Below are 18383 nucleotides of genomic sequence, written 5' to 3'. Positions count from 1 at the left end.
CTGGCATTCTAGGGGCCCTAATGTGTGGTAAGTAGTTTGAAATCAAAATGTGTAAAAAATGACCTGTGAAATCCTAAAGGTGCTCTTTGGAATGTGTGCCCCTTTGCCCACCTAGGCGGCAAAAAAGTGTCACACATCTGGTATCGCCGTACTCAGGAGAAGTTGGGGAATGTTTTGGGGTGTCATTTTACATATACCCATGCTGGGTGAGAGAAATATCTTGGCAAAAGACAACTTTTCCCATTTTTTTTATACAAAGTTGGCATTTGACCAAGATATTATCTCACCCAGCATGGGTATATGTAAAATGACACCCCAAAACACATTGCCCAACTTCTCCTGAGTATGGCGATACCAGATGTGTGACACTTTTGTGCAGCCCAAATTCCTTTTAGGAGGGCATTTTTAGACATTTGGATCCCAGACTACTTCTCACACATGGGCTCCTAAATTGCCAGGGCAGTATAACTACGCCACAAGTGACCCCATTTTGGAAAGAAGACACCCCAAGGTATTCCGTGAGGGGCATGGCGAGTTCCTAGAATTTTTTATTTTTTGTCACAAGTTAGTGGAATATGAGACTTTGTAAGGAAAAAAAAAAAAAGAAAAAGAATCATCATTTTCCGCTAACTTGTGAGAGAAAATAAAAAATTCTAGGAACCCGCCATGCCCCTCACGGAATACCTTGGGGTGTCTTCTTTCCAAAATGGGGTCACTTGTGGCGTAGTTATACTGCCCTGGCATTCTAGGGGCCCTAATGTGTGGTAAGTAGTTTGAAATCAAAATGTGTAAAAAATGACCTGTGAAATCCGAAAGGTGCTCTTTGGAATGTGTGCCCCTTTGCCCACCTAGGCGGCAAAAAAGTGTCACACATCTGGTATCGCCGTACTCAGGAGAAGTTGGGGAATGTTTTGGGGTGTCATTTTACATATACCCATGCTGGGTGAGAGAAATATCTTGGCAAAAGACAACTTTTCCCATTTTTTTTATACAAAGTTGGCATTTGACCAAGATATTATCTCACCCAGCATGGGTATATGTAAAATGACACCCCAAAACACATTGCCCAACTTCTCCTGAGTATGGCGATACCAGATGTGTGACACTTTTGTGCAGCCCAAATTCCTTTTAGGAGGGCATTTTTAGACATTTGGATCCCAGACTTCTTCTCACGCTTTCGGGCCCCTAAAAAGCCAGAGCAGTATAAATACCCCACATGTGACCCCATTTTGGAAAGAAGACACCCCAAGGTATTCAATGAGGGGCATGGCGAGTTCATCGAATTTTTTTTTTTTGGCACAAGTTAGCGGAAATTGTTTTTTTTTTTTGTTTTTTTTCTCACAAAGTCTCCTTTTCCGCTAACATGGGACAAAAATTTCAATCTTTCATGGACTCAATATGCCCCTCACGGAATACCTTGGGGTGTCTTCTTTCCGAAATGGGGTCACATGTGGGGTATTTATACTGCCCTGGCATTTTAGGGGCCCTAAAGCGTGAGAAGAAGTCTGGAATATAAATGTCTAAAAAATTTTACGCATTTGGATTCCGTGAGGGGTATGGTGAGTTCATGTGAGATTTAATTTTTTGACACAAGTTAGTGGAATATGAGACTTAGTAAGAAAAAACAAAAACAAAAAAAAAACTATTTCCGCTAACTTGGGCCAAAACAAATGTCTGAATGGAGCCTTACAGGGGGTGATCAATGACAGGGGGGTGATCAGGGAGTCTATATGGGGTGATCACCCCCCTGTCATTGATCACCCCCCTGTAAGGCTCCATTCAGACGTCTGTATGATTTTTACGGATCCACGGATACATGGATCGGATCCGCAAAACGCATACGGACGTCTGAACGGAGCCTGACAGGGGGGTGATCAATAACAGGGGGGTGATCAATGACAGGGGGATGATCAGGGAATCTATATGGGTGATCACCCGCCTGTCATTGATCACCCCCCTGTAAGGCTCCATTCAGACGTCCGTATGCGTTTTGCGGATCCGATCCGTGGATCCGTAAAAATCATACGGACGTCTGAATGGAGCCTTACAGGGGGGTGATCAATGACAGGGGGTGATCAGGGAATCTATATGGGTGATCACCCGCCTGTCATTGATCACCCCCCTGTAAGGCTCCATTCAGACGTTCGTATGTGTTTTGCGGATCCGATCCATGTATCCGTGGATCTGTAAAAATCATACGGACATCTGAATGGAGCCTTACAGGGGGTGATCAATGACAGGGGGGTGATCAATGACAGGGGGTGATCAGGGAATCTAGACGTCCGTATGTGTTTTGCGGATCCGATCCATGTATCCGTGGATCCGTAAAAATCATATGGACGTCTGATCGGAGCCTGACAGGGGGGTGATCAATGACAGGGGGGTGATCAATGACAGGGGGGTGATCAGGGAGTCTATATGGGGTGATCAGGGGTTCATAAGGGGTTAATAAGTGACAGGGGGGGTGTAGTGTAGTGTTTTGTGGTACTTTACACAGCTACCTGTGTCCTCTGGTGGTCGATCCAAACAAAAGGGACCACCAGAGGACCAGGTAGCAGGTATATTAGACGCTGTTATCAAAACAGCGTCTAATATACCTGTTAGGGGTTAAAAAAATCACATCTCCAGCCTGCCAGCGAACGATCGCCGCTGGCAGGCTGGAGATCCACTCGCTTACCTTCCGTTCCTGTGAACGCGCGCGCCTGTGTGCGCGCGTACACAGGAAGTATCGGCTCTCGCGAGATGACGCGTATATGCGTCACTCTGCGCAGAGCTGCCGCCTCCGGACCGCAGCTCTGCGTTAGGCGGTCCGGAGGCGGTTAAAGGGATTGTCTCACTTCAGAAAATGACATTAATCATGCAGACAAAATTAATACAGGGTCCATATTGCCTCCTTTTCTGGCTTGATTCATTTTTTATTCACATTATACACTGCTTGTATCCAGGGATTACAACCACCCTCCAATTCAGCAGCGGTAGTCATGCTTGCTCACTATAGGAAAAATCTTTAGCCTCTCCAGTGGCCAGGACTGTTGGAGCACACATAGGCACGCATACTTAGCAGCTCCTCTCCTAGCCACCTTGTATTTGCACTGCAGCAGTGTCTATAACTCCTGGAAATGAGTAGGGTATAATGTGATAGAAAAATGAATCAAGCGAGCAAAGGAGGCAATATGGACAATCACAATGCAGCATCCTGTTCCCAAAGGTTGCGGTGTATGCAAAGCTCAGAAATGCATTTACTGTAAACCTATTGTATTTTATGAGCACATGGTAGTAAATGGCCATATATTTAGCCACCAGTAGAAGAAGAAGAGTACAAGAAGTTGGTGTCACCCTCTATACAAAGGTAGGGCAGAACATTCTAGGACCAGTTGCAGTTAGTTGTAGTCCAGCCTAGCAAGGGCCAGCTTATCCTGTCACAGAGGTGTAGAGGAAGACCTGTAGAAGTAACCAGTCTCCAAAAGACTGAAAGATTCTATGGAAAACATGTTCATGAGGATCCTCTGGTGCCTGAACACACTACATAAAGTTTGACGTACCAGTGTATACCTCCACATCCAAAGGTGGAAACGTGGATAAGCAACCTGTCCAAAAAATAGTAGCAGAAGAGTTATGCCGGCCATTGAGGGGAACGACCTCTAGGTTGTAAGATATTGCCTAAAAGTACAGCAGTACGCTCCATATGTGGATGCCCAAGTTAGAGTCAGCTAATGAAGTGCATAGTATGAAGGATTGCTCCATCTACTATAAAGAGACACCTTTTTGGCTGATTGCTACCTGTGCATCTGTGAGAATTATAACATCTGAGGATCGTGCATTCCTTTGTAATATCAGCCGGTTTATTGCGAGACTTGCTCTGACCTGTTTGCATTCTTCAGTAAAGAAAGATCTTGCTGAATCGGTGTCTCTTCATTGCTTCCTGCATTATACTTACTCCATAAGGTGTTTTGCACGGTAAAGCCATGGACACCTTGACCTCCATCAAGCAGGAGGATCCCAACAACCAGAGTGTGCCCGAAAAAGAAGAAAGGGTGCGGCCTTCCCATCACTGCATGCTGGCCCAGGGAGCTTCAGAACCGCAAATACATCTACTACTAGACCCATCTGGCTACCTGCTCACTTACATGTCCTTGCAGCCCAGGAACTGCAACAATACATTATTAAGTGCCTTGTATTAACTTTGTCTACATGATAAATAACATTTGCTGAAGTGAGACAACCCCTTTAATTTGCAAACTAGATAAATGTGGATATTTAAATATACTATAAGTTGGTCAGACATTACTAAAAGTGCAACACTAGGTAATTTATAGAATTCTAGCCATTGTAATAGGCGATAAAATGCTTGTTTACTATGGAAATATATGAAAACGACAAAACAGCTATGATAAGTAAAACCAATGATTATAAACACTCATTAAAGCTCAATTGTAATCTTACTGATAAGAATGTGGCTTGAGTAAGTGTTTTTTGAACTTTTAGTAATTTAGAGATTAGATGACCAACACAACGTGTGATGGGTTATTAGATGACCAACACAAAGTGTAATTAAAAAGTGTGATTCCCACAGCTATAAAAAGTTGACCCTATGTGACAGAATGGCTCAATATTTTTTTTAATAAAGAGCAATTTAAATAAAATGATTTTTAGCCCAAAATGAGTAAAATGCAATTATTTAAAAATTGCCCCCGAAGGTGTATAGAGCGTTGAAAATTATTTGAATTTGTAGAAAAAATGTATTGAATATCGCTGCTGTGAAATAAAGAAGTTTTTTTTTTTTTTGTAATCTAGGCCTTGTGTTTTTACCTTTGGATCACCTATTAACAACAGGGCCCTTTTTCCATGTCAAGAGCCACCCGTGGCAATGTCAACATGGAATGCAACTGTTCGGGTTCCCAGAGACTGCACTGTATTAATGAGTGGAGAAAATTTTGCAGCTCCACATCACTATACTCAAGGTGAGTTACAACCTCCACATTATCCACATTTTACTATGATTAAAGTATTTGCAGTCATTATATGATTTTCATGTTTTTGAAATATGTTTTCTGTACAACGTCCAGTTTGGAGTGGTGCTTTGCAGGAACTGCAACTTGTCTCCCTTTTTCTAGGGATTATGGGTTCCCATTGTTTAGCTGTTCACTATTGCTAAAACATGTTACTATCGTTTGAAGTGAGTCTTGTATTGGCAGCCCCCAACTTTCTTTCCTCAGGTGTCCACAGGTATCAGGCAGGTTTAAAAGTAAGTCAATGAAAGGACACTACAGGGGTGGAACTGTTGCATTAGCAGCCGTAGCAACTACTTTGCCAGCTATTATGCTCCTCTGACAGGCTGGCACAGCATTATAATGAGAGTCCTAAAATGTACTGAATTGCACTGACAGCAGTATGTTAGTGTAAGGGCTTATGAACACGAATGTGTGCTGCCCGTGGCCATATTGTGGCCCGCATTACATGGGCACCGGCCATGTGCATCCCGCATCACGGATCGCAGACCCGTTCACTTTAATGGGTCCGCAATCCGGGAGATGCGGAATGGAGGCACGGAACCGAAGCCCACAGAAGCACTACGCAGTGCTTCCGTGGGTTTTCTGTCCGTGCCTCCGCACTGCAAAAAAGTAGTGCATGCACTACTTTTTTGCAGTGCGGACAGATCACGGACCCATTAAAGTTGAATGGGTCTGGATCTGTCTGCAGCCGCCGCGCGGATGTTGCCGTGCATTGGGGACTGCAAATTGCGGTCCCCAATGCACTGAACGGCCAGCACACAGTCATGTACATGAGCCCTAATTCAGTAGACTTCAGGATTCTAAGTGTTCCACAGCAGTATATTGCCGTATCGATCCTGTCAGAGAAGCGGAGGTCAGAACGGTACCTCACACTGATAAATGCTGCAAGCTCCTCAGATTGAACTCGCTCATGAGTAACTGGCCTAAATGTATGAAATTCCAAATTTTACTGAATCGTCTTCCTTAAAACTACACATCAATCTGCTCAGCTCCTCCTGCTGTATAACATGCTGCCTGCAGATTGTGCTGTATTTTATAGTTCCTCTTTAAGTTATCTAGAAGTTCTGCAAGAATGCATAAGATACATAAATATATATATTAGAGATTCTTGGATCATGGCAGGCCTGAAACAATATTTGCTCAGGATGCAACATTAAAACAAAAAACATGTCCACCCATTTTATGGGTGGGCTCTAAGCCCATCAAACCTAAAGGATTGATTTAAAAAGCTTAAAATTATGTCTATGGTTGAATAACAGCATTCTGTAGTTTTGTGATACAGAGCTCCACATCTTTTGCAAATTAAAAAAAATGCTGTTTTTCTTTTGGTGATCCGAGGCTCCATTCCTAAGGTCTGATACTTTTTCTTACAATGCAAATTAGATGTTTGGTCCATTGCTCTTATTGCACCCTTTCTGTGGTCAGCCCCTCGATGGAGTCTTTGCCACTGCTGGGCCAGTAAATCAAAGCAGCCAGGGAGGGGCTAGACCCGAAAAGGAGTGCAGCTTGCAACAAGAGCAATGGTGATGCCCTCATTGCACCAAAAGCCTAATTTGGACATTAGAAAAAGGTATCATAACTCAGGAACAGAACTTCAGGAACAGAAAACCAGCGTCTTAATCAGATGCACTACAGCTATGTGTCTATACAACCAGTTGGATGAGGAGGTCGCTGGTGAAAGATTCCCTTTAAGTACTGCAAAAGAGGTTAACTTGAGAAATTCCAAAGATCTAGGATGATTTGTTGATCTATGTCTTTCAAAGTGAAGAAATCTGAAAGGATCATTTCATTATCTGACAGGATGTCCAAGTGACAATGATATTCCAGGTTCTTGGCAGCAGTAGTCTAAGAGCTTAGTCATTTGTGCCTAATGGCAGAGCTGTAAAAGGGCATTGCTTTTCTAGTCATCATTTCTGAATGATTCATGTTATACTTCAGCAATTATAAGGTAATTTTAAATTTTCCACAGCCATTTTCCACCTCCAAGAGAGCATAAAAATGGAATGCATGTACTTAAAACATATTAGCTCATTCAAACTTCAGTTCACATGGTCCCACCCATCCTGTATACCTCTTACCGCCTCACCCTGGACACACGGCATGTATTTTTCTGTGCTCAAACAAGTCAAGAGAATGGTGCATTTTTTGGTGTGCTGAAATGCTGGAGTCCAGTCTCACAGCTTGAATAAAGGGCATTTCTCAAGCATACAAAACGGTTTGTGGTTTCCAAGGAAATTATCGGATTTGGGAAATACAAAGTCTTATGACTAACAAAACTCCTACAGTGAATGACTTACGTAAAGTGTGGATGTTGTAATGATATCTAAATATATTGAGGAGAGTGGCTTTGCAGTCAATTGTCTTATTATACTATACAGAACAGGAAAAGCAACACTTTAGCTAAAGCTGTTTTTGGGTTTGTGCCCATTTCAGACATTAAAGGGGTTGTTCCACGAAAAATATTCAAATATTCTACAGTTTTCAAACCAGCACCTGGATCTGATTTCTTTTGTAATTGCATGTACTTAAACAATTATTATAGCTACTGAGTTCCTCAATGAAATTTATCTGTATAGCGCCACCTGCTATTTGTTCTTTTTCTAATTTCTATGTCCTGGTCACTGAGATGGAAGCGCATGCTCAGTTCTAGCCTGCAACTGCCACCAGCTATAGTAGAAAGGACACACCTCGGAGAAATGACACCCTCCAATTGACAGATTCAAATAAATCGAACAGAGCAATTGGAGTCGTGAATGGGGAGATCTCTGAGAGGTACAGGGCTGTTTCTAGCTTTGTACTAGATTATGTATGATTTTCATTTTTTTCTACACTATTCATAGAATAACTTATTTACGGTTCAATCAGTATTTTATTGAAGCATGTAAGTAAGTGATATAATAAGCACATCAAAATACCCATACAAAGGGAATATTTAATGGCCAACACTGGCCTCACAGGTAGTTCAAGAGTAGTACAATCCAGATACATCCAGATATAACATGGTTGACAATTGACAAACCATTAAAAACTACCAAAATTAAGAGTGAGAGATAGTAGGGTGTACATTCTCCAATTTCCTTACAATCAAATACAAGCAACAAAAACGAACATGACAAGACTCGACAAACCAAGACATGACACAAACACAAGGAAGGGGGAGAGAGGGTAGAAAATGGGTTAGCCCTACTGTGAATAACACTTTAGAAACCACTATCCTGAATGGTACCAGTTGACAACCAGCTAGGAAAAGATGTGGAAGCGGGGAATTGGTTCCATGGATCCCACACCACCCAAAAGGCCGAAGTCGATTCATTGTCTGAAGCACTCAGCTCCTCCATATGCACTAAGGCATCTAAAGCGTTAGACCAGGTCACTCTCAAAAGACTCTCAGTAGACCTCCACTGGCGGGGGATTATCTGTCTCATGGCTAAGATAAAGAGACGCAACGCACCTTTCTTAGTCTGAGAGATCCGCCCTGAGAACATGGATAAGAGAGCTATCGCTAGTGAGGGCACCACAGTAGCTTTGTATAAGTGGTTGTACAAAATGAAAACATCCCGCCACAGGGGGGCCACACCTGGACAATCCCACCAGATATGTGCCATTGTGCCTTTCGCAACAAGACACCTCCAACACACATCAGATACCTGTGGGTAAAACTGGTGTAATCGTACTGGGGTCCTATACCATCTAGTTAAGATTTTATAACTAAGCTCCTGTAAATTACAGGATATAGTTAACTTATGAGTGAAGTGGAGAGAACTAGATCATTGGTCAGCTGAGAAGGTGGATCCCAGTTCCGATTCCCAGTCAGACATGAATTTAGGCTTAGCTCCGTGAGTACCCGCGGAGGGGTCCCCTTTCTCCCCAGAGTTCAACATGGCATACAACAGAGATATAGCATGGTCAGGAGCTGAACTCGCTGTACACATCTTCTCAAATTCAGTTAAGGTGGGACATGTCTGCAATCCAGGTATCAGGGAATTAATGAGGAATAACTTATTTAAACTCCTAATAGTGACATAAAAATTGTAAAAACACTCCCGACAATGTCACTTTTTTATTTTAGATTTTTTTACTTGCCAATAAATATTGTTGGCAAACAACTCAGGGGATGCAATTGCATTTTTAACCCCTTAGTGACATAACAAATTTTTGCCTTAAAGACCAGTAACATTCCTCTGTGTTCCAGCAGTCATAACTTTAAAAAAAAATAATCTAAAAATGATTATATTTTATTAATTTTACATTATGAGCTGTAGTTTTTTTTAGAAACCATTTTGAGGTACATATAGTGTACAAAATAATTTTTATTTTATTTTTAGGGGAAAAGTTAAAAAAGCTATTTTATTTAAAAAAAATTGTGACATTTATTTACTCCGTTCAGTGCGTGGTATAAGTGACATGATAACTTTATTTTGTGGGTCAGTACAATGATTATAAAACCAAAATTATATATATATATATGCTGAACAAAAATGTAAACTCAACACTTTTGGTTTTGCTCCCATTTTGCATGAGCTGTACTCAAAGATCTGAAACATTTTCTACATACACAAAAGACCCATTACTCTCAAATATTGTTCACAAATCTGTCTAAATTTCTGTTAGTGACCCCTTCTTTGCCGATATAATCCATCCCACCTCACAGGTGTGGCATATCAAGGTGCTGATTAGACAGCATGAATATTGCACAGGTGTGCCTTAGACTGCCCACAATAAAAGTCCACTCTGAAATGTGCACAGTTTTGCCTTACTGGGGGTGGGGGGGGGGAAACCCAGTCAGTATCTGGTGTGGCCACCATTTGCCTCACGCAGTGCAAAACATCTCTGTTGCATAGAGTTGATCAGGTTGTTGATTGTGGCCTGTGGAATTTTGGTCCACTCCTCTTCAATAGCTGTGCAAAGTTGCAGAATATTGGCAGGAACTGGAACACGCTGTCGTATACGCCAATCCACAGCATCCCAAACATGCTCAATGGGTGACATGTCCGGTGAGTATGCTGGCCATGCAAGAACTGGGATGTTTTCAGCTTCCAGGAATTGTGTACAGATCCTTGCAATATGGGGCCGTGCATTATAATGCTGCAATATGAGGTGATGGTCGTGGATGAATGGCACAACAATGGGCCTCAGGATCTCATCACGGTATCTCTGTGCATTCAAAATGCCCCGCCCTCCCCTCCTACAAACTAAAGAGTTTTAGTTACTCATATCTGGGGATTGATATCAGCTAGAGATAAGTATTATCCCCACTACATCGGAAAATATTGCTGTTAGAAATCAAGATGACAATAAATGCAGCTGAAATTAAAAGCAGGTTTCACAGCTTTCATTCCTGACTCAATAACAGCTATATCTCCTGATGTGGTAAGACCAGGCCCATATCTCCAGCAGCTACCAGTTCTGAGATATGAGCCACTAAAGCAGTCCTTCCCCTCAAAACGTTTAGGTGTTTAAGGGATACATGCAACAGGTTTTATTATAATTGTGCCTACAAAGAGTACTATATTTGTGTATACTGTATGTGTGTACAAGTTGTGAGTATTATCTAAAGCATACACAGAAGAAAGTAAGCTCCTTAAAACATTTTATGTCAATTTTGTTCTTCATCTAATAATTATTTAGACCACAGAATGTGATATTTGATTGTAAAAATGGATTCAGAAATCTCTCAGAATATAGCCTGCAACTCCCAACTGACATGCATAATAGTCGAGCTGTAAAGTCTTAGGGACCCATAAGACTGTCGATGTTCAGGCAGGACATTTGCTTATGCTGCGGACATTTTCTCGTGCACACCAGAGGACTAGTTATCTCCTTATTCTTTCTGAAGAGTGACAATGTATTGTTTCCTTGACATTCAAAACATCATACAACATATGCAAACCAAAAGCTTTTGTCTGAGCATGTTCTAATTTTAAAATCAGACTTTGTTTTCATTGTCTGATGAAAGACTTTGCTTTATTTCTCAGGGCCATGTGACTCATACCGAAATTTCCCTAAGTAATGAAATGGAAAATATGAATAAATAGTTTAGTTTGCTGGCAACAAATAATGTTGAATATAGTTCAAATAATGTTTGGTAAGCGTAATGTTACATTTATCACACAGGCGAACTAGCCACATGAATAGGGCATATCAGTAGGGGAAGTATAAAAATTGCTGAATATTATATATTTTTTTCTGTACTTGCTCAGTCTAAATGCATATATGTTGTTAGGAGAATGATTGGTAATTAAAGAGGTTTTCTGGGACAGATATTAATGACCTATCCTCAGGATAGGCCATTAAAGGGGTTCTCCGGGAATGATTTAAAATGGGCGCCATCAACCTGTCCTAGAATGTGAGCAAGGCCTCCATATGCAGAGCTGCCCTGTGGAATGAGGGGGCAGGCCCTCACAACACAGTTCAGTTTAATAAAAAAAATGAGACATATGGATGAGAGGTAATAATCACTATAAATCTTTCTCTCTTGCGTGCGCTACTATAATGTATTTAGAATTTTGTTTTTAAGAGGTACAGTATTATTATTATCACCTATAACTTTTTTAATGCCATATGAGGGCTTGTTTTCTTTGCAGGACAAGTTGTAGTTTTCAATGGCACATAACTTACTAATTAACTTTTATTAACTCTCTTTTTTTGGGGGGATGGAAAAAAAACAGCAATGCCTCCACTGAGTTTTTCCATTATAAATTTTGTGGCATAAAAACCATGATCACTGTGATTACAGCAATAGAAAATACATATAGCTTTTTTTTGAAGTTTTGCTACTTTTACACAATAAAAACCTTTTTTTTATTATTCTTTTTACGGAGCTGTGTGAAGGTTTGATTTTTGTAGGAAGCTTTGTAGTTTTAATTGGTACCATTTTGGGGTACATAACACTATTTGCTCACATTTTATTCCATTTTTTTGTGGCAAATAAGCAAAAAACGGCAATTCTGGCATTGTTTGTATTTTTCATTTTTTTTATGGCGTTCACCATGCAGGATAAATTACATGATAATTGTGTAGTGTGGGTCGTTACGGGTGTGGCTATACCAAATATGTGGAGGATTTTATTTTTGCTATTTTTTCTATTGAGGTTTTTCTCAATGAAAAAAGTGTATTTTATAACTTGGAGATTTTTATTTATTTAATAAAACTTTATGAAGCTTTTTTTAATCATGTACTAGTCCCACAAGGGGACTTTAACAGGCGATATTTTGATCACTTCTATAATATTTTGTACTGCTTATGCAGTATAGTGTATAATACTGTATAGTGCTATACTGACAGTCACAAGCATGCTGCGCCAGAGAGGTGGGGCCTGATACCGATATACTACAGACAGGCCTGGGGCCTTCATGCCCCAGTCTGCCATGAGAATACATTGGCAGTGAGCACCCTGCGATCTCATTTACGGAGTCCCAATGGGAGACAGAGGGAGCCTCATTCCTCTAAACCACTTAGATGCCAGGTTTGCTAATGACCATGGCATCTAAGGGAGTTAATGGCTTGTATCAGTGCTTCTGCTTGTCCAGGATGTTAGAGCAGGGGTCCAGCTCTCATATGGAGACCCATGCAGCACTTATTCCAAGCCGCTGTTAAATCACAGTGGCATAGAATTAAGCCCATTAATGACCACCGTAAAAACACATATCGGTTGTCATTAAGGGGTTAAGAATGGTAGTAGCAAAAACTATCATACACTTGTGTAACTAATATTTTAAATTGCAATATATCCTTAGATTCCATTTCTATTGCATACCTCCAAATGCCATCTTCTGCTCACAGGGGAATAGAGTTAAAGGGAGCCTGTGACATGGAAAAGGTAGTCCAGTCTGCAGGCATCATGTCAGGACAGCCACTCACCCCTACAACTAGCAGCCTATTGGAGATTTGAAACAATCTAGCGCTTTGAATAATTTACTTTGTTATTGTGTTTGGTGTCATTTTCTTTGAGTGTATTTTTGTAGACCATTTGGACTTAGTTACATGTGATTTTCTGTTTATGTGCAGGAATCTGCAGCTGGTTCTACTATGTGACAATGCCTATGCCAGCCTCTACTTTTACCATTGCAGTTGGAAGTTGGACAGAAGTAAAGGATAGTCCTTACACCTCTTTGGAAAGTTGCCATTTATTTAGTATTATGCCATTAAACATGGATGAGAAAAGGTTGGTGTTGCACGTTTACTGTTATACTCTTGTTTTACTAAATGTGTCTAAAATATTTCTGGGCCACTATGTTAACTCCTCATGCTGTTGCTTCCCTCACCACTCTGTGACTGGGCCACTATGTTAACTCCTCATGCTGTTGCTTCCCTCACCACTCTGTGACTGGGCCACTATGTTAACTCCTCATGCTGTTGCTTCCCTCACCACTCTGTCACTGGGCCACTATGTTGACACCTCTTGCTGTTGACACCCTCACCACTCTGTTCTGGGGCCACTAGTGTCCCTGTTTGGCCTTGTCGACATCACTCTTTATTTTATCCTTCTTCTGATCCGATTTTAGGGTGCACTGCAGATTTTCTAACACACTGACAATTTTTTCACTACGGATTTGCTACATATCAATTTTTTTTATTACAAATCTGTAACAAAATGCACAGCAGAAAAATTCGGTACCTCTAAATGTACCCATCCTGTGCATCTTAATATTGACATTAAAGGGGTTGTCCAAGTCAGCTGGTTTAAGAAGAGGCGCATGCTGTGCCAGCGCAGCCTTCCCTTCATTGTTTATCTACTCGCTCACCCAACAGGAGCGGTGAGCAGTGTAACTGCAAGAAGCCTTCCCATTCACTTCAATAGGACGGCTCATTTTTATAAACTTAATAACGAACGAGCCGTCCCATCGAAGTGAATGGGATGGCTTAGATGTAATTACACTTGCTGTTGTGATGGTGAACAGGTAAACAATGAAGGGAAGTCTGTGCTGGCACAGTGTGCGCTTTCTCTTTAAACAGCTGATCGGCAGGGGTGACGGGTATCGGACCTCCCCGATCCGATATGGATATAGGTCATCAATAAAAATAACTTCGACAACCCCTTTAGGGTACATTCACACTTCCGTATGTGTTTTTCTCATTTTTGGTGCCAAAATGGCCTCCATTAAATCCAGGGAATGCAAGTACCAACATGCATGCCGAGCCCACTCCACACCTCTCCTGGTGCCAGACGGCCCCAACAAATGCAAGAGAGTCCACCCTATACCTCTCCTGGTGCCAAAAGGCTTCTAGTGAGTGAGGGAGTGCAGACTACAGCTTAATACCTACACTAATTAAAATCAGCCTGTGGGGAAGACAGGCTGGTCAGGAGTGTCCTCACTCACTGGAAGCCTTTTGGCACCAAGAGAGGTGTGAAGTGGACTTGGCATGCAAAATTAAGGTGGGCCCAGCATGCATGTGGAACCTATTGTGGGCCCAGCATGCATGTGGAACCTATTTTCCCTGAATTTTATGGTAGCCGTCATGGTACATAACAGGTTCCCGTCTTACAGAGATCGCCTTGACGTATGGCAGACAGGCCCAAATAATTTTGTACAAAATGTATTTGCCAAGAATCTCAAATTTACTTAAAGGGAACCTGTCACCCAAAAATCGCCTATTAAGCTGTTTACAGTACCTTATAGTGCTGTATAGTCGTTTCCTGATGCACTTTTTGTTAGTTTTGCAGCATGTATGCTCAGTCAGAAATCGATGTTATATTCAGCTGCTGCCCCGTGCTTCAAGTCAGGCTTGAAGTCACGGGGGCAGCGGCCTCGGCGTCTTACATGGCCCTCTCCCCGCCCCCTGCCTCTGTGACTGACAGCCGAAATCCGATTCCGGGACCGCGCTCAACGGCCGCATGCGCAGTAAAGGGCGGCAGGAGCGCGGTCCCGGCTGCCGCGCGTACTACGCGCCGTCTTACTTTCGCCGCACTGCGCATGCGCCCGACATCCTGTATCAAACGCGCCCGCGCCCAGATGCCTGGCGCGGGCGCGTTTGATACAGGATGTCGGGCGCATGCGCAGTGCGGCGAAAGTAAGACGGCGCGTAGTACGCGCGGCAGCCGGGACCGCGCTCCTGCCGCCCTTTACTGCGCATGCGGCCGTTGAGCGCGGTCCCGGAATCGGATTTCGGCTGTCAGTCACAGAGGCAGGGGGCGGGGAGAGGGCCATGTAAGACGCCGAGGCCGCTGCCCCCGTGACTTCAAGCCTGACTTGAAGCACGGGGCAGCAGCTGAATATAACATCGATTTCTGACTGAGCATACATGCTGCAAAACTAACAAAAAGTGCATCAGGAAACGACTATACAGCACTATAAGGTACTGTAAACAGCTTAATAGGCGATTTTTGGGTGACAGGTTCCCTTTAATAAGCATAGCATTAGCATTAAAATACTTTTTTTTGTACTTTATTTGGTTTGCAGAGTGCTGTTGCATTGTATATTTTTAACAGATTTTCACATATGATCCCTTTTATAGGAGTTTAAACACAAAAAGTAAAACAATTTAAACAACAATTCAAATATGACAAGTATCACATAAGCAAGTTTGGGAGAATTTTTTCTGTGTGAGTAATTCTGCAACATTCTGTCTTTATAACAAACTGAAAATTTCAGATAAATAATGTTGAGCCACCCAGCTGTCTTTGGCAAAATTAAAACTTGCTCATTAGCCATGAATGGTGCTTTAAACTTGTCATTTCTGTCACACTGTTTGAACACAGCTGGAGCGAGCTCATTTTAGAATGCAAGTGAAAGAAAAGATTTTGTAAGGAAAATTTGAGGTAAAAAAAATTTGAACATAAAGGTATATTAACCCTCCCCAGACATGTACAGCGGAAGTTGGTCTTTAAAGATTGCGCCCGCTTGCGGACACATTGGACACCATAACCACAGGGATTTCTGCTGTGTTAAGCAGACCTTTAATCCATCACATGCTATGGTCAATTGACACCACGGCATCTGAGACGGCTTTACCCCTGAATGCTGCGTTCTCGGGGTCCCAATGGCTTCCCTGTGTGTGGATCAGGGAAGCCGTTCATTGTCTCTAATAGCCTGGATCTCTCTGAAGAGTTCTAGGTCAACAGAGTGGTAATTTCTATTGTACCCTGCTGGTGGCAGTGCACCATAGAAATATAAATAGAATTTGGCATTAAATCACAGTAGTCTATGGAAGAAGGGATGTAGAGATTGCATATTAAAGGCCCCCATAAGTGGACTTAAAATAATTGTAAAGAAAGTTTTAAAAAAGCCATAAAAAAAAAAAATTCAAATCACAAATCAAGAATTTCCTTAAACAAACTAAGGTCAGATATGTCTCAGAGAAAAATGGGCTGTGCTAAATGCTTAGTATGAACTAGGATGTCTAAATTTTTAGCCCAGAGCTAAAATGTATAGAGGGAAAATATTAGTCAAGAGATAATCCTTAAACAGCCGCTCCTCATTCTGAAGAATTTTAAAAGACCACACCTTCAAATAATAAAAAGAAAAAACTTGTTCCAGCTGTACATTACTGTAATGTGTTGACTTTCCATCAAAGCGGAAAAAAGTGTACAGTCCCAAAATGATGTTTTATCTTTTCTTTAAAGTGAATAAACATGCAACATTTCTATTGCTTTTTATTAGGGATTTATTACTTTATTATGTGCGGGAAGTTGATCATTCCTCAATCCGTATATGACGTGTATTTTGTGTACCGGAATCTGCTGCTAATGTTAATGAATAGGACTGGGTGTAAAATTTATGTCAGTATTTGAAATACATAGCATGTCATGGTTTTGCTTCAAAATGCGCCCCTTATAGTCTATGGGAGTGCATAAAGGAAGGAATACACATATAAATCTGGATGAATTACTGAAGCAATACTGGTGATAATCTGAATGGTATATAATTCGGCATTCATGAATATCCCAGAGCCGGAATACAGAGGTATTTTGATACACTTGTGTGAAAGAGGCCGTACATTCTATGGCCAAAAGTGTGTGGCCAGCCCTACTAATTGTTGAGTTGTTTCAGCCACACCCTTTGCAAACAGGTGCATAAAATCAAGAACACAGCCATGCAATAATAATCTTTATTTATATAGCACAGCATATTCCACAGCATGTACAACCAAAATCAGACATTACAGAGTAATAAACTAATCAACAATTTAAACAGTAGGAATAAGCATTCCCCCTGATACTGGCAGCACTGATTGGACAGGGTCAAGTTGTGCAGGAACGAACACCCAGCTAGTAATACCCATCTGGACCTTCATTACAGGCTGCTAGAAATTCATTTATATAGATAATGAGTTTTCCTCATTTATGTGTATTATGTCGTTTGTTTACTAGTCATAGTAAAGGCGCATTTAGACGCTGTGAGGAGCAGCTGATTGTCGGGAAGGAAGCGTTCCTTCCCAAAAATCAGCTGCTTGTTAAGTGGAGGTGAAGAGCTACATTTCCATGCAGCGATCACCTCCACAGTATGCGAATGAGCAATGGCTGCTGCTATCACTTGTCCCCATACAAAATCATTGTTTCTGGGCAGCTGTTTAGACCACACGATCTGCTGCCCGGGAACAATGATTGACATGTCCACACCTCAGAACATTTCACCCAATGAAAAAGCGTTACACTCGTTAATCAGGTGATATGCGGACTGTTTATTGGGAATGAATGTTTGTAGAGATGTTCATTCCAGATAAGGCCTCTTTCACACAAGTGAGTTTTCCTTCTGGGTGCGATGCATGAAACAAACGCATAGCATCTGGATTGAATCCTGACCCATTCATTTCAATGGGTCTGTGTACATGAGCGTTGTTTTTAATGCTCTCAGGAAAAATCGCAGCATGTTCTATATTCTTCATATTTCACGCAGCTCAGGCTCCATAGAAGTGATTGGGGCTTGCGTGAAAAATGGATTGGCCTTTGAATCCAGAGGGAAAAAAACTGTCTGGTTTGAAGCTGTTTGGGAGCTTCACATACAAGCAAACAAACAATGCGAGTTTGTGAGCGTTCGCATGTTTGATAATAAGTGTGTGACTTTAGATTACGTGACTTGAGATTCAGGGACCTTAGGAGGGCACTACAGTAAATCAATTTCTTATCACTACACTATATTGTATTTTTTCTTCTTTTCTTGTGTAATCCCCATTTAGTATGGGTTCCATTATTGACGCCGCAGTCCAGTGTACATCTTGTCTAATGTATGCAGTCCTGGAACAGCCGTTCGAGGATGCATATCTTTGTTCAAAATATTAGCAAATTGCCTGTTTGGAATCACATATCGTGTATCTAACCGGGCGAATTTCAACATTGAGAAGCGTTGGTAATTTGGAGCAGGCACTCTATGGGGCAGATGCAGAGGAGGGTGGTAGTATGGAGGCTCAGGAAAGTGAGGTAGTTAGCTGGGT

General features: G+C 41.7%; 1 protein-coding gene across 2 annotated transcripts in view; it reads left to right on the top strand.

The window, feature by feature from the left end:
- The window catches only part of LOC122922787 (aminopeptidase O (putative)), a 435225-nt gene that overhangs the window by 66224 nt on the left and 350618 nt on the right, over positions 1–18383 (top strand). For both annotated transcript variants that reach the window (XM_044273518.1, XM_044273526.1), the window contains exons 4-5: positions 4795–4961; positions 13020–13176. In XM_044273518.1, coding sequence (XP_044129453.1) covers positions 4795–4961; positions 13020–13176 — 324 coding nt within the window. The remainder of the gene's footprint in view (positions 1–4794; positions 4962–13019; positions 13177–18383) is intronic.

This window comes from Bufo gargarizans, chromosome 1, assembly GCF_014858855.1.
Source record: "Bufo gargarizans isolate SCDJY-AF-19 chromosome 1, ASM1485885v1, whole genome shotgun sequence".
In the NCBI taxonomy this organism is placed as follows: Eukaryota; Metazoa; Chordata; class Amphibia; order Anura; family Bufonidae; genus Bufo; species Bufo gargarizans.
Note: the sequence above shows the minus strand (reverse complement) of the source record. Positions and strands in the feature narration are given on the sequence as shown.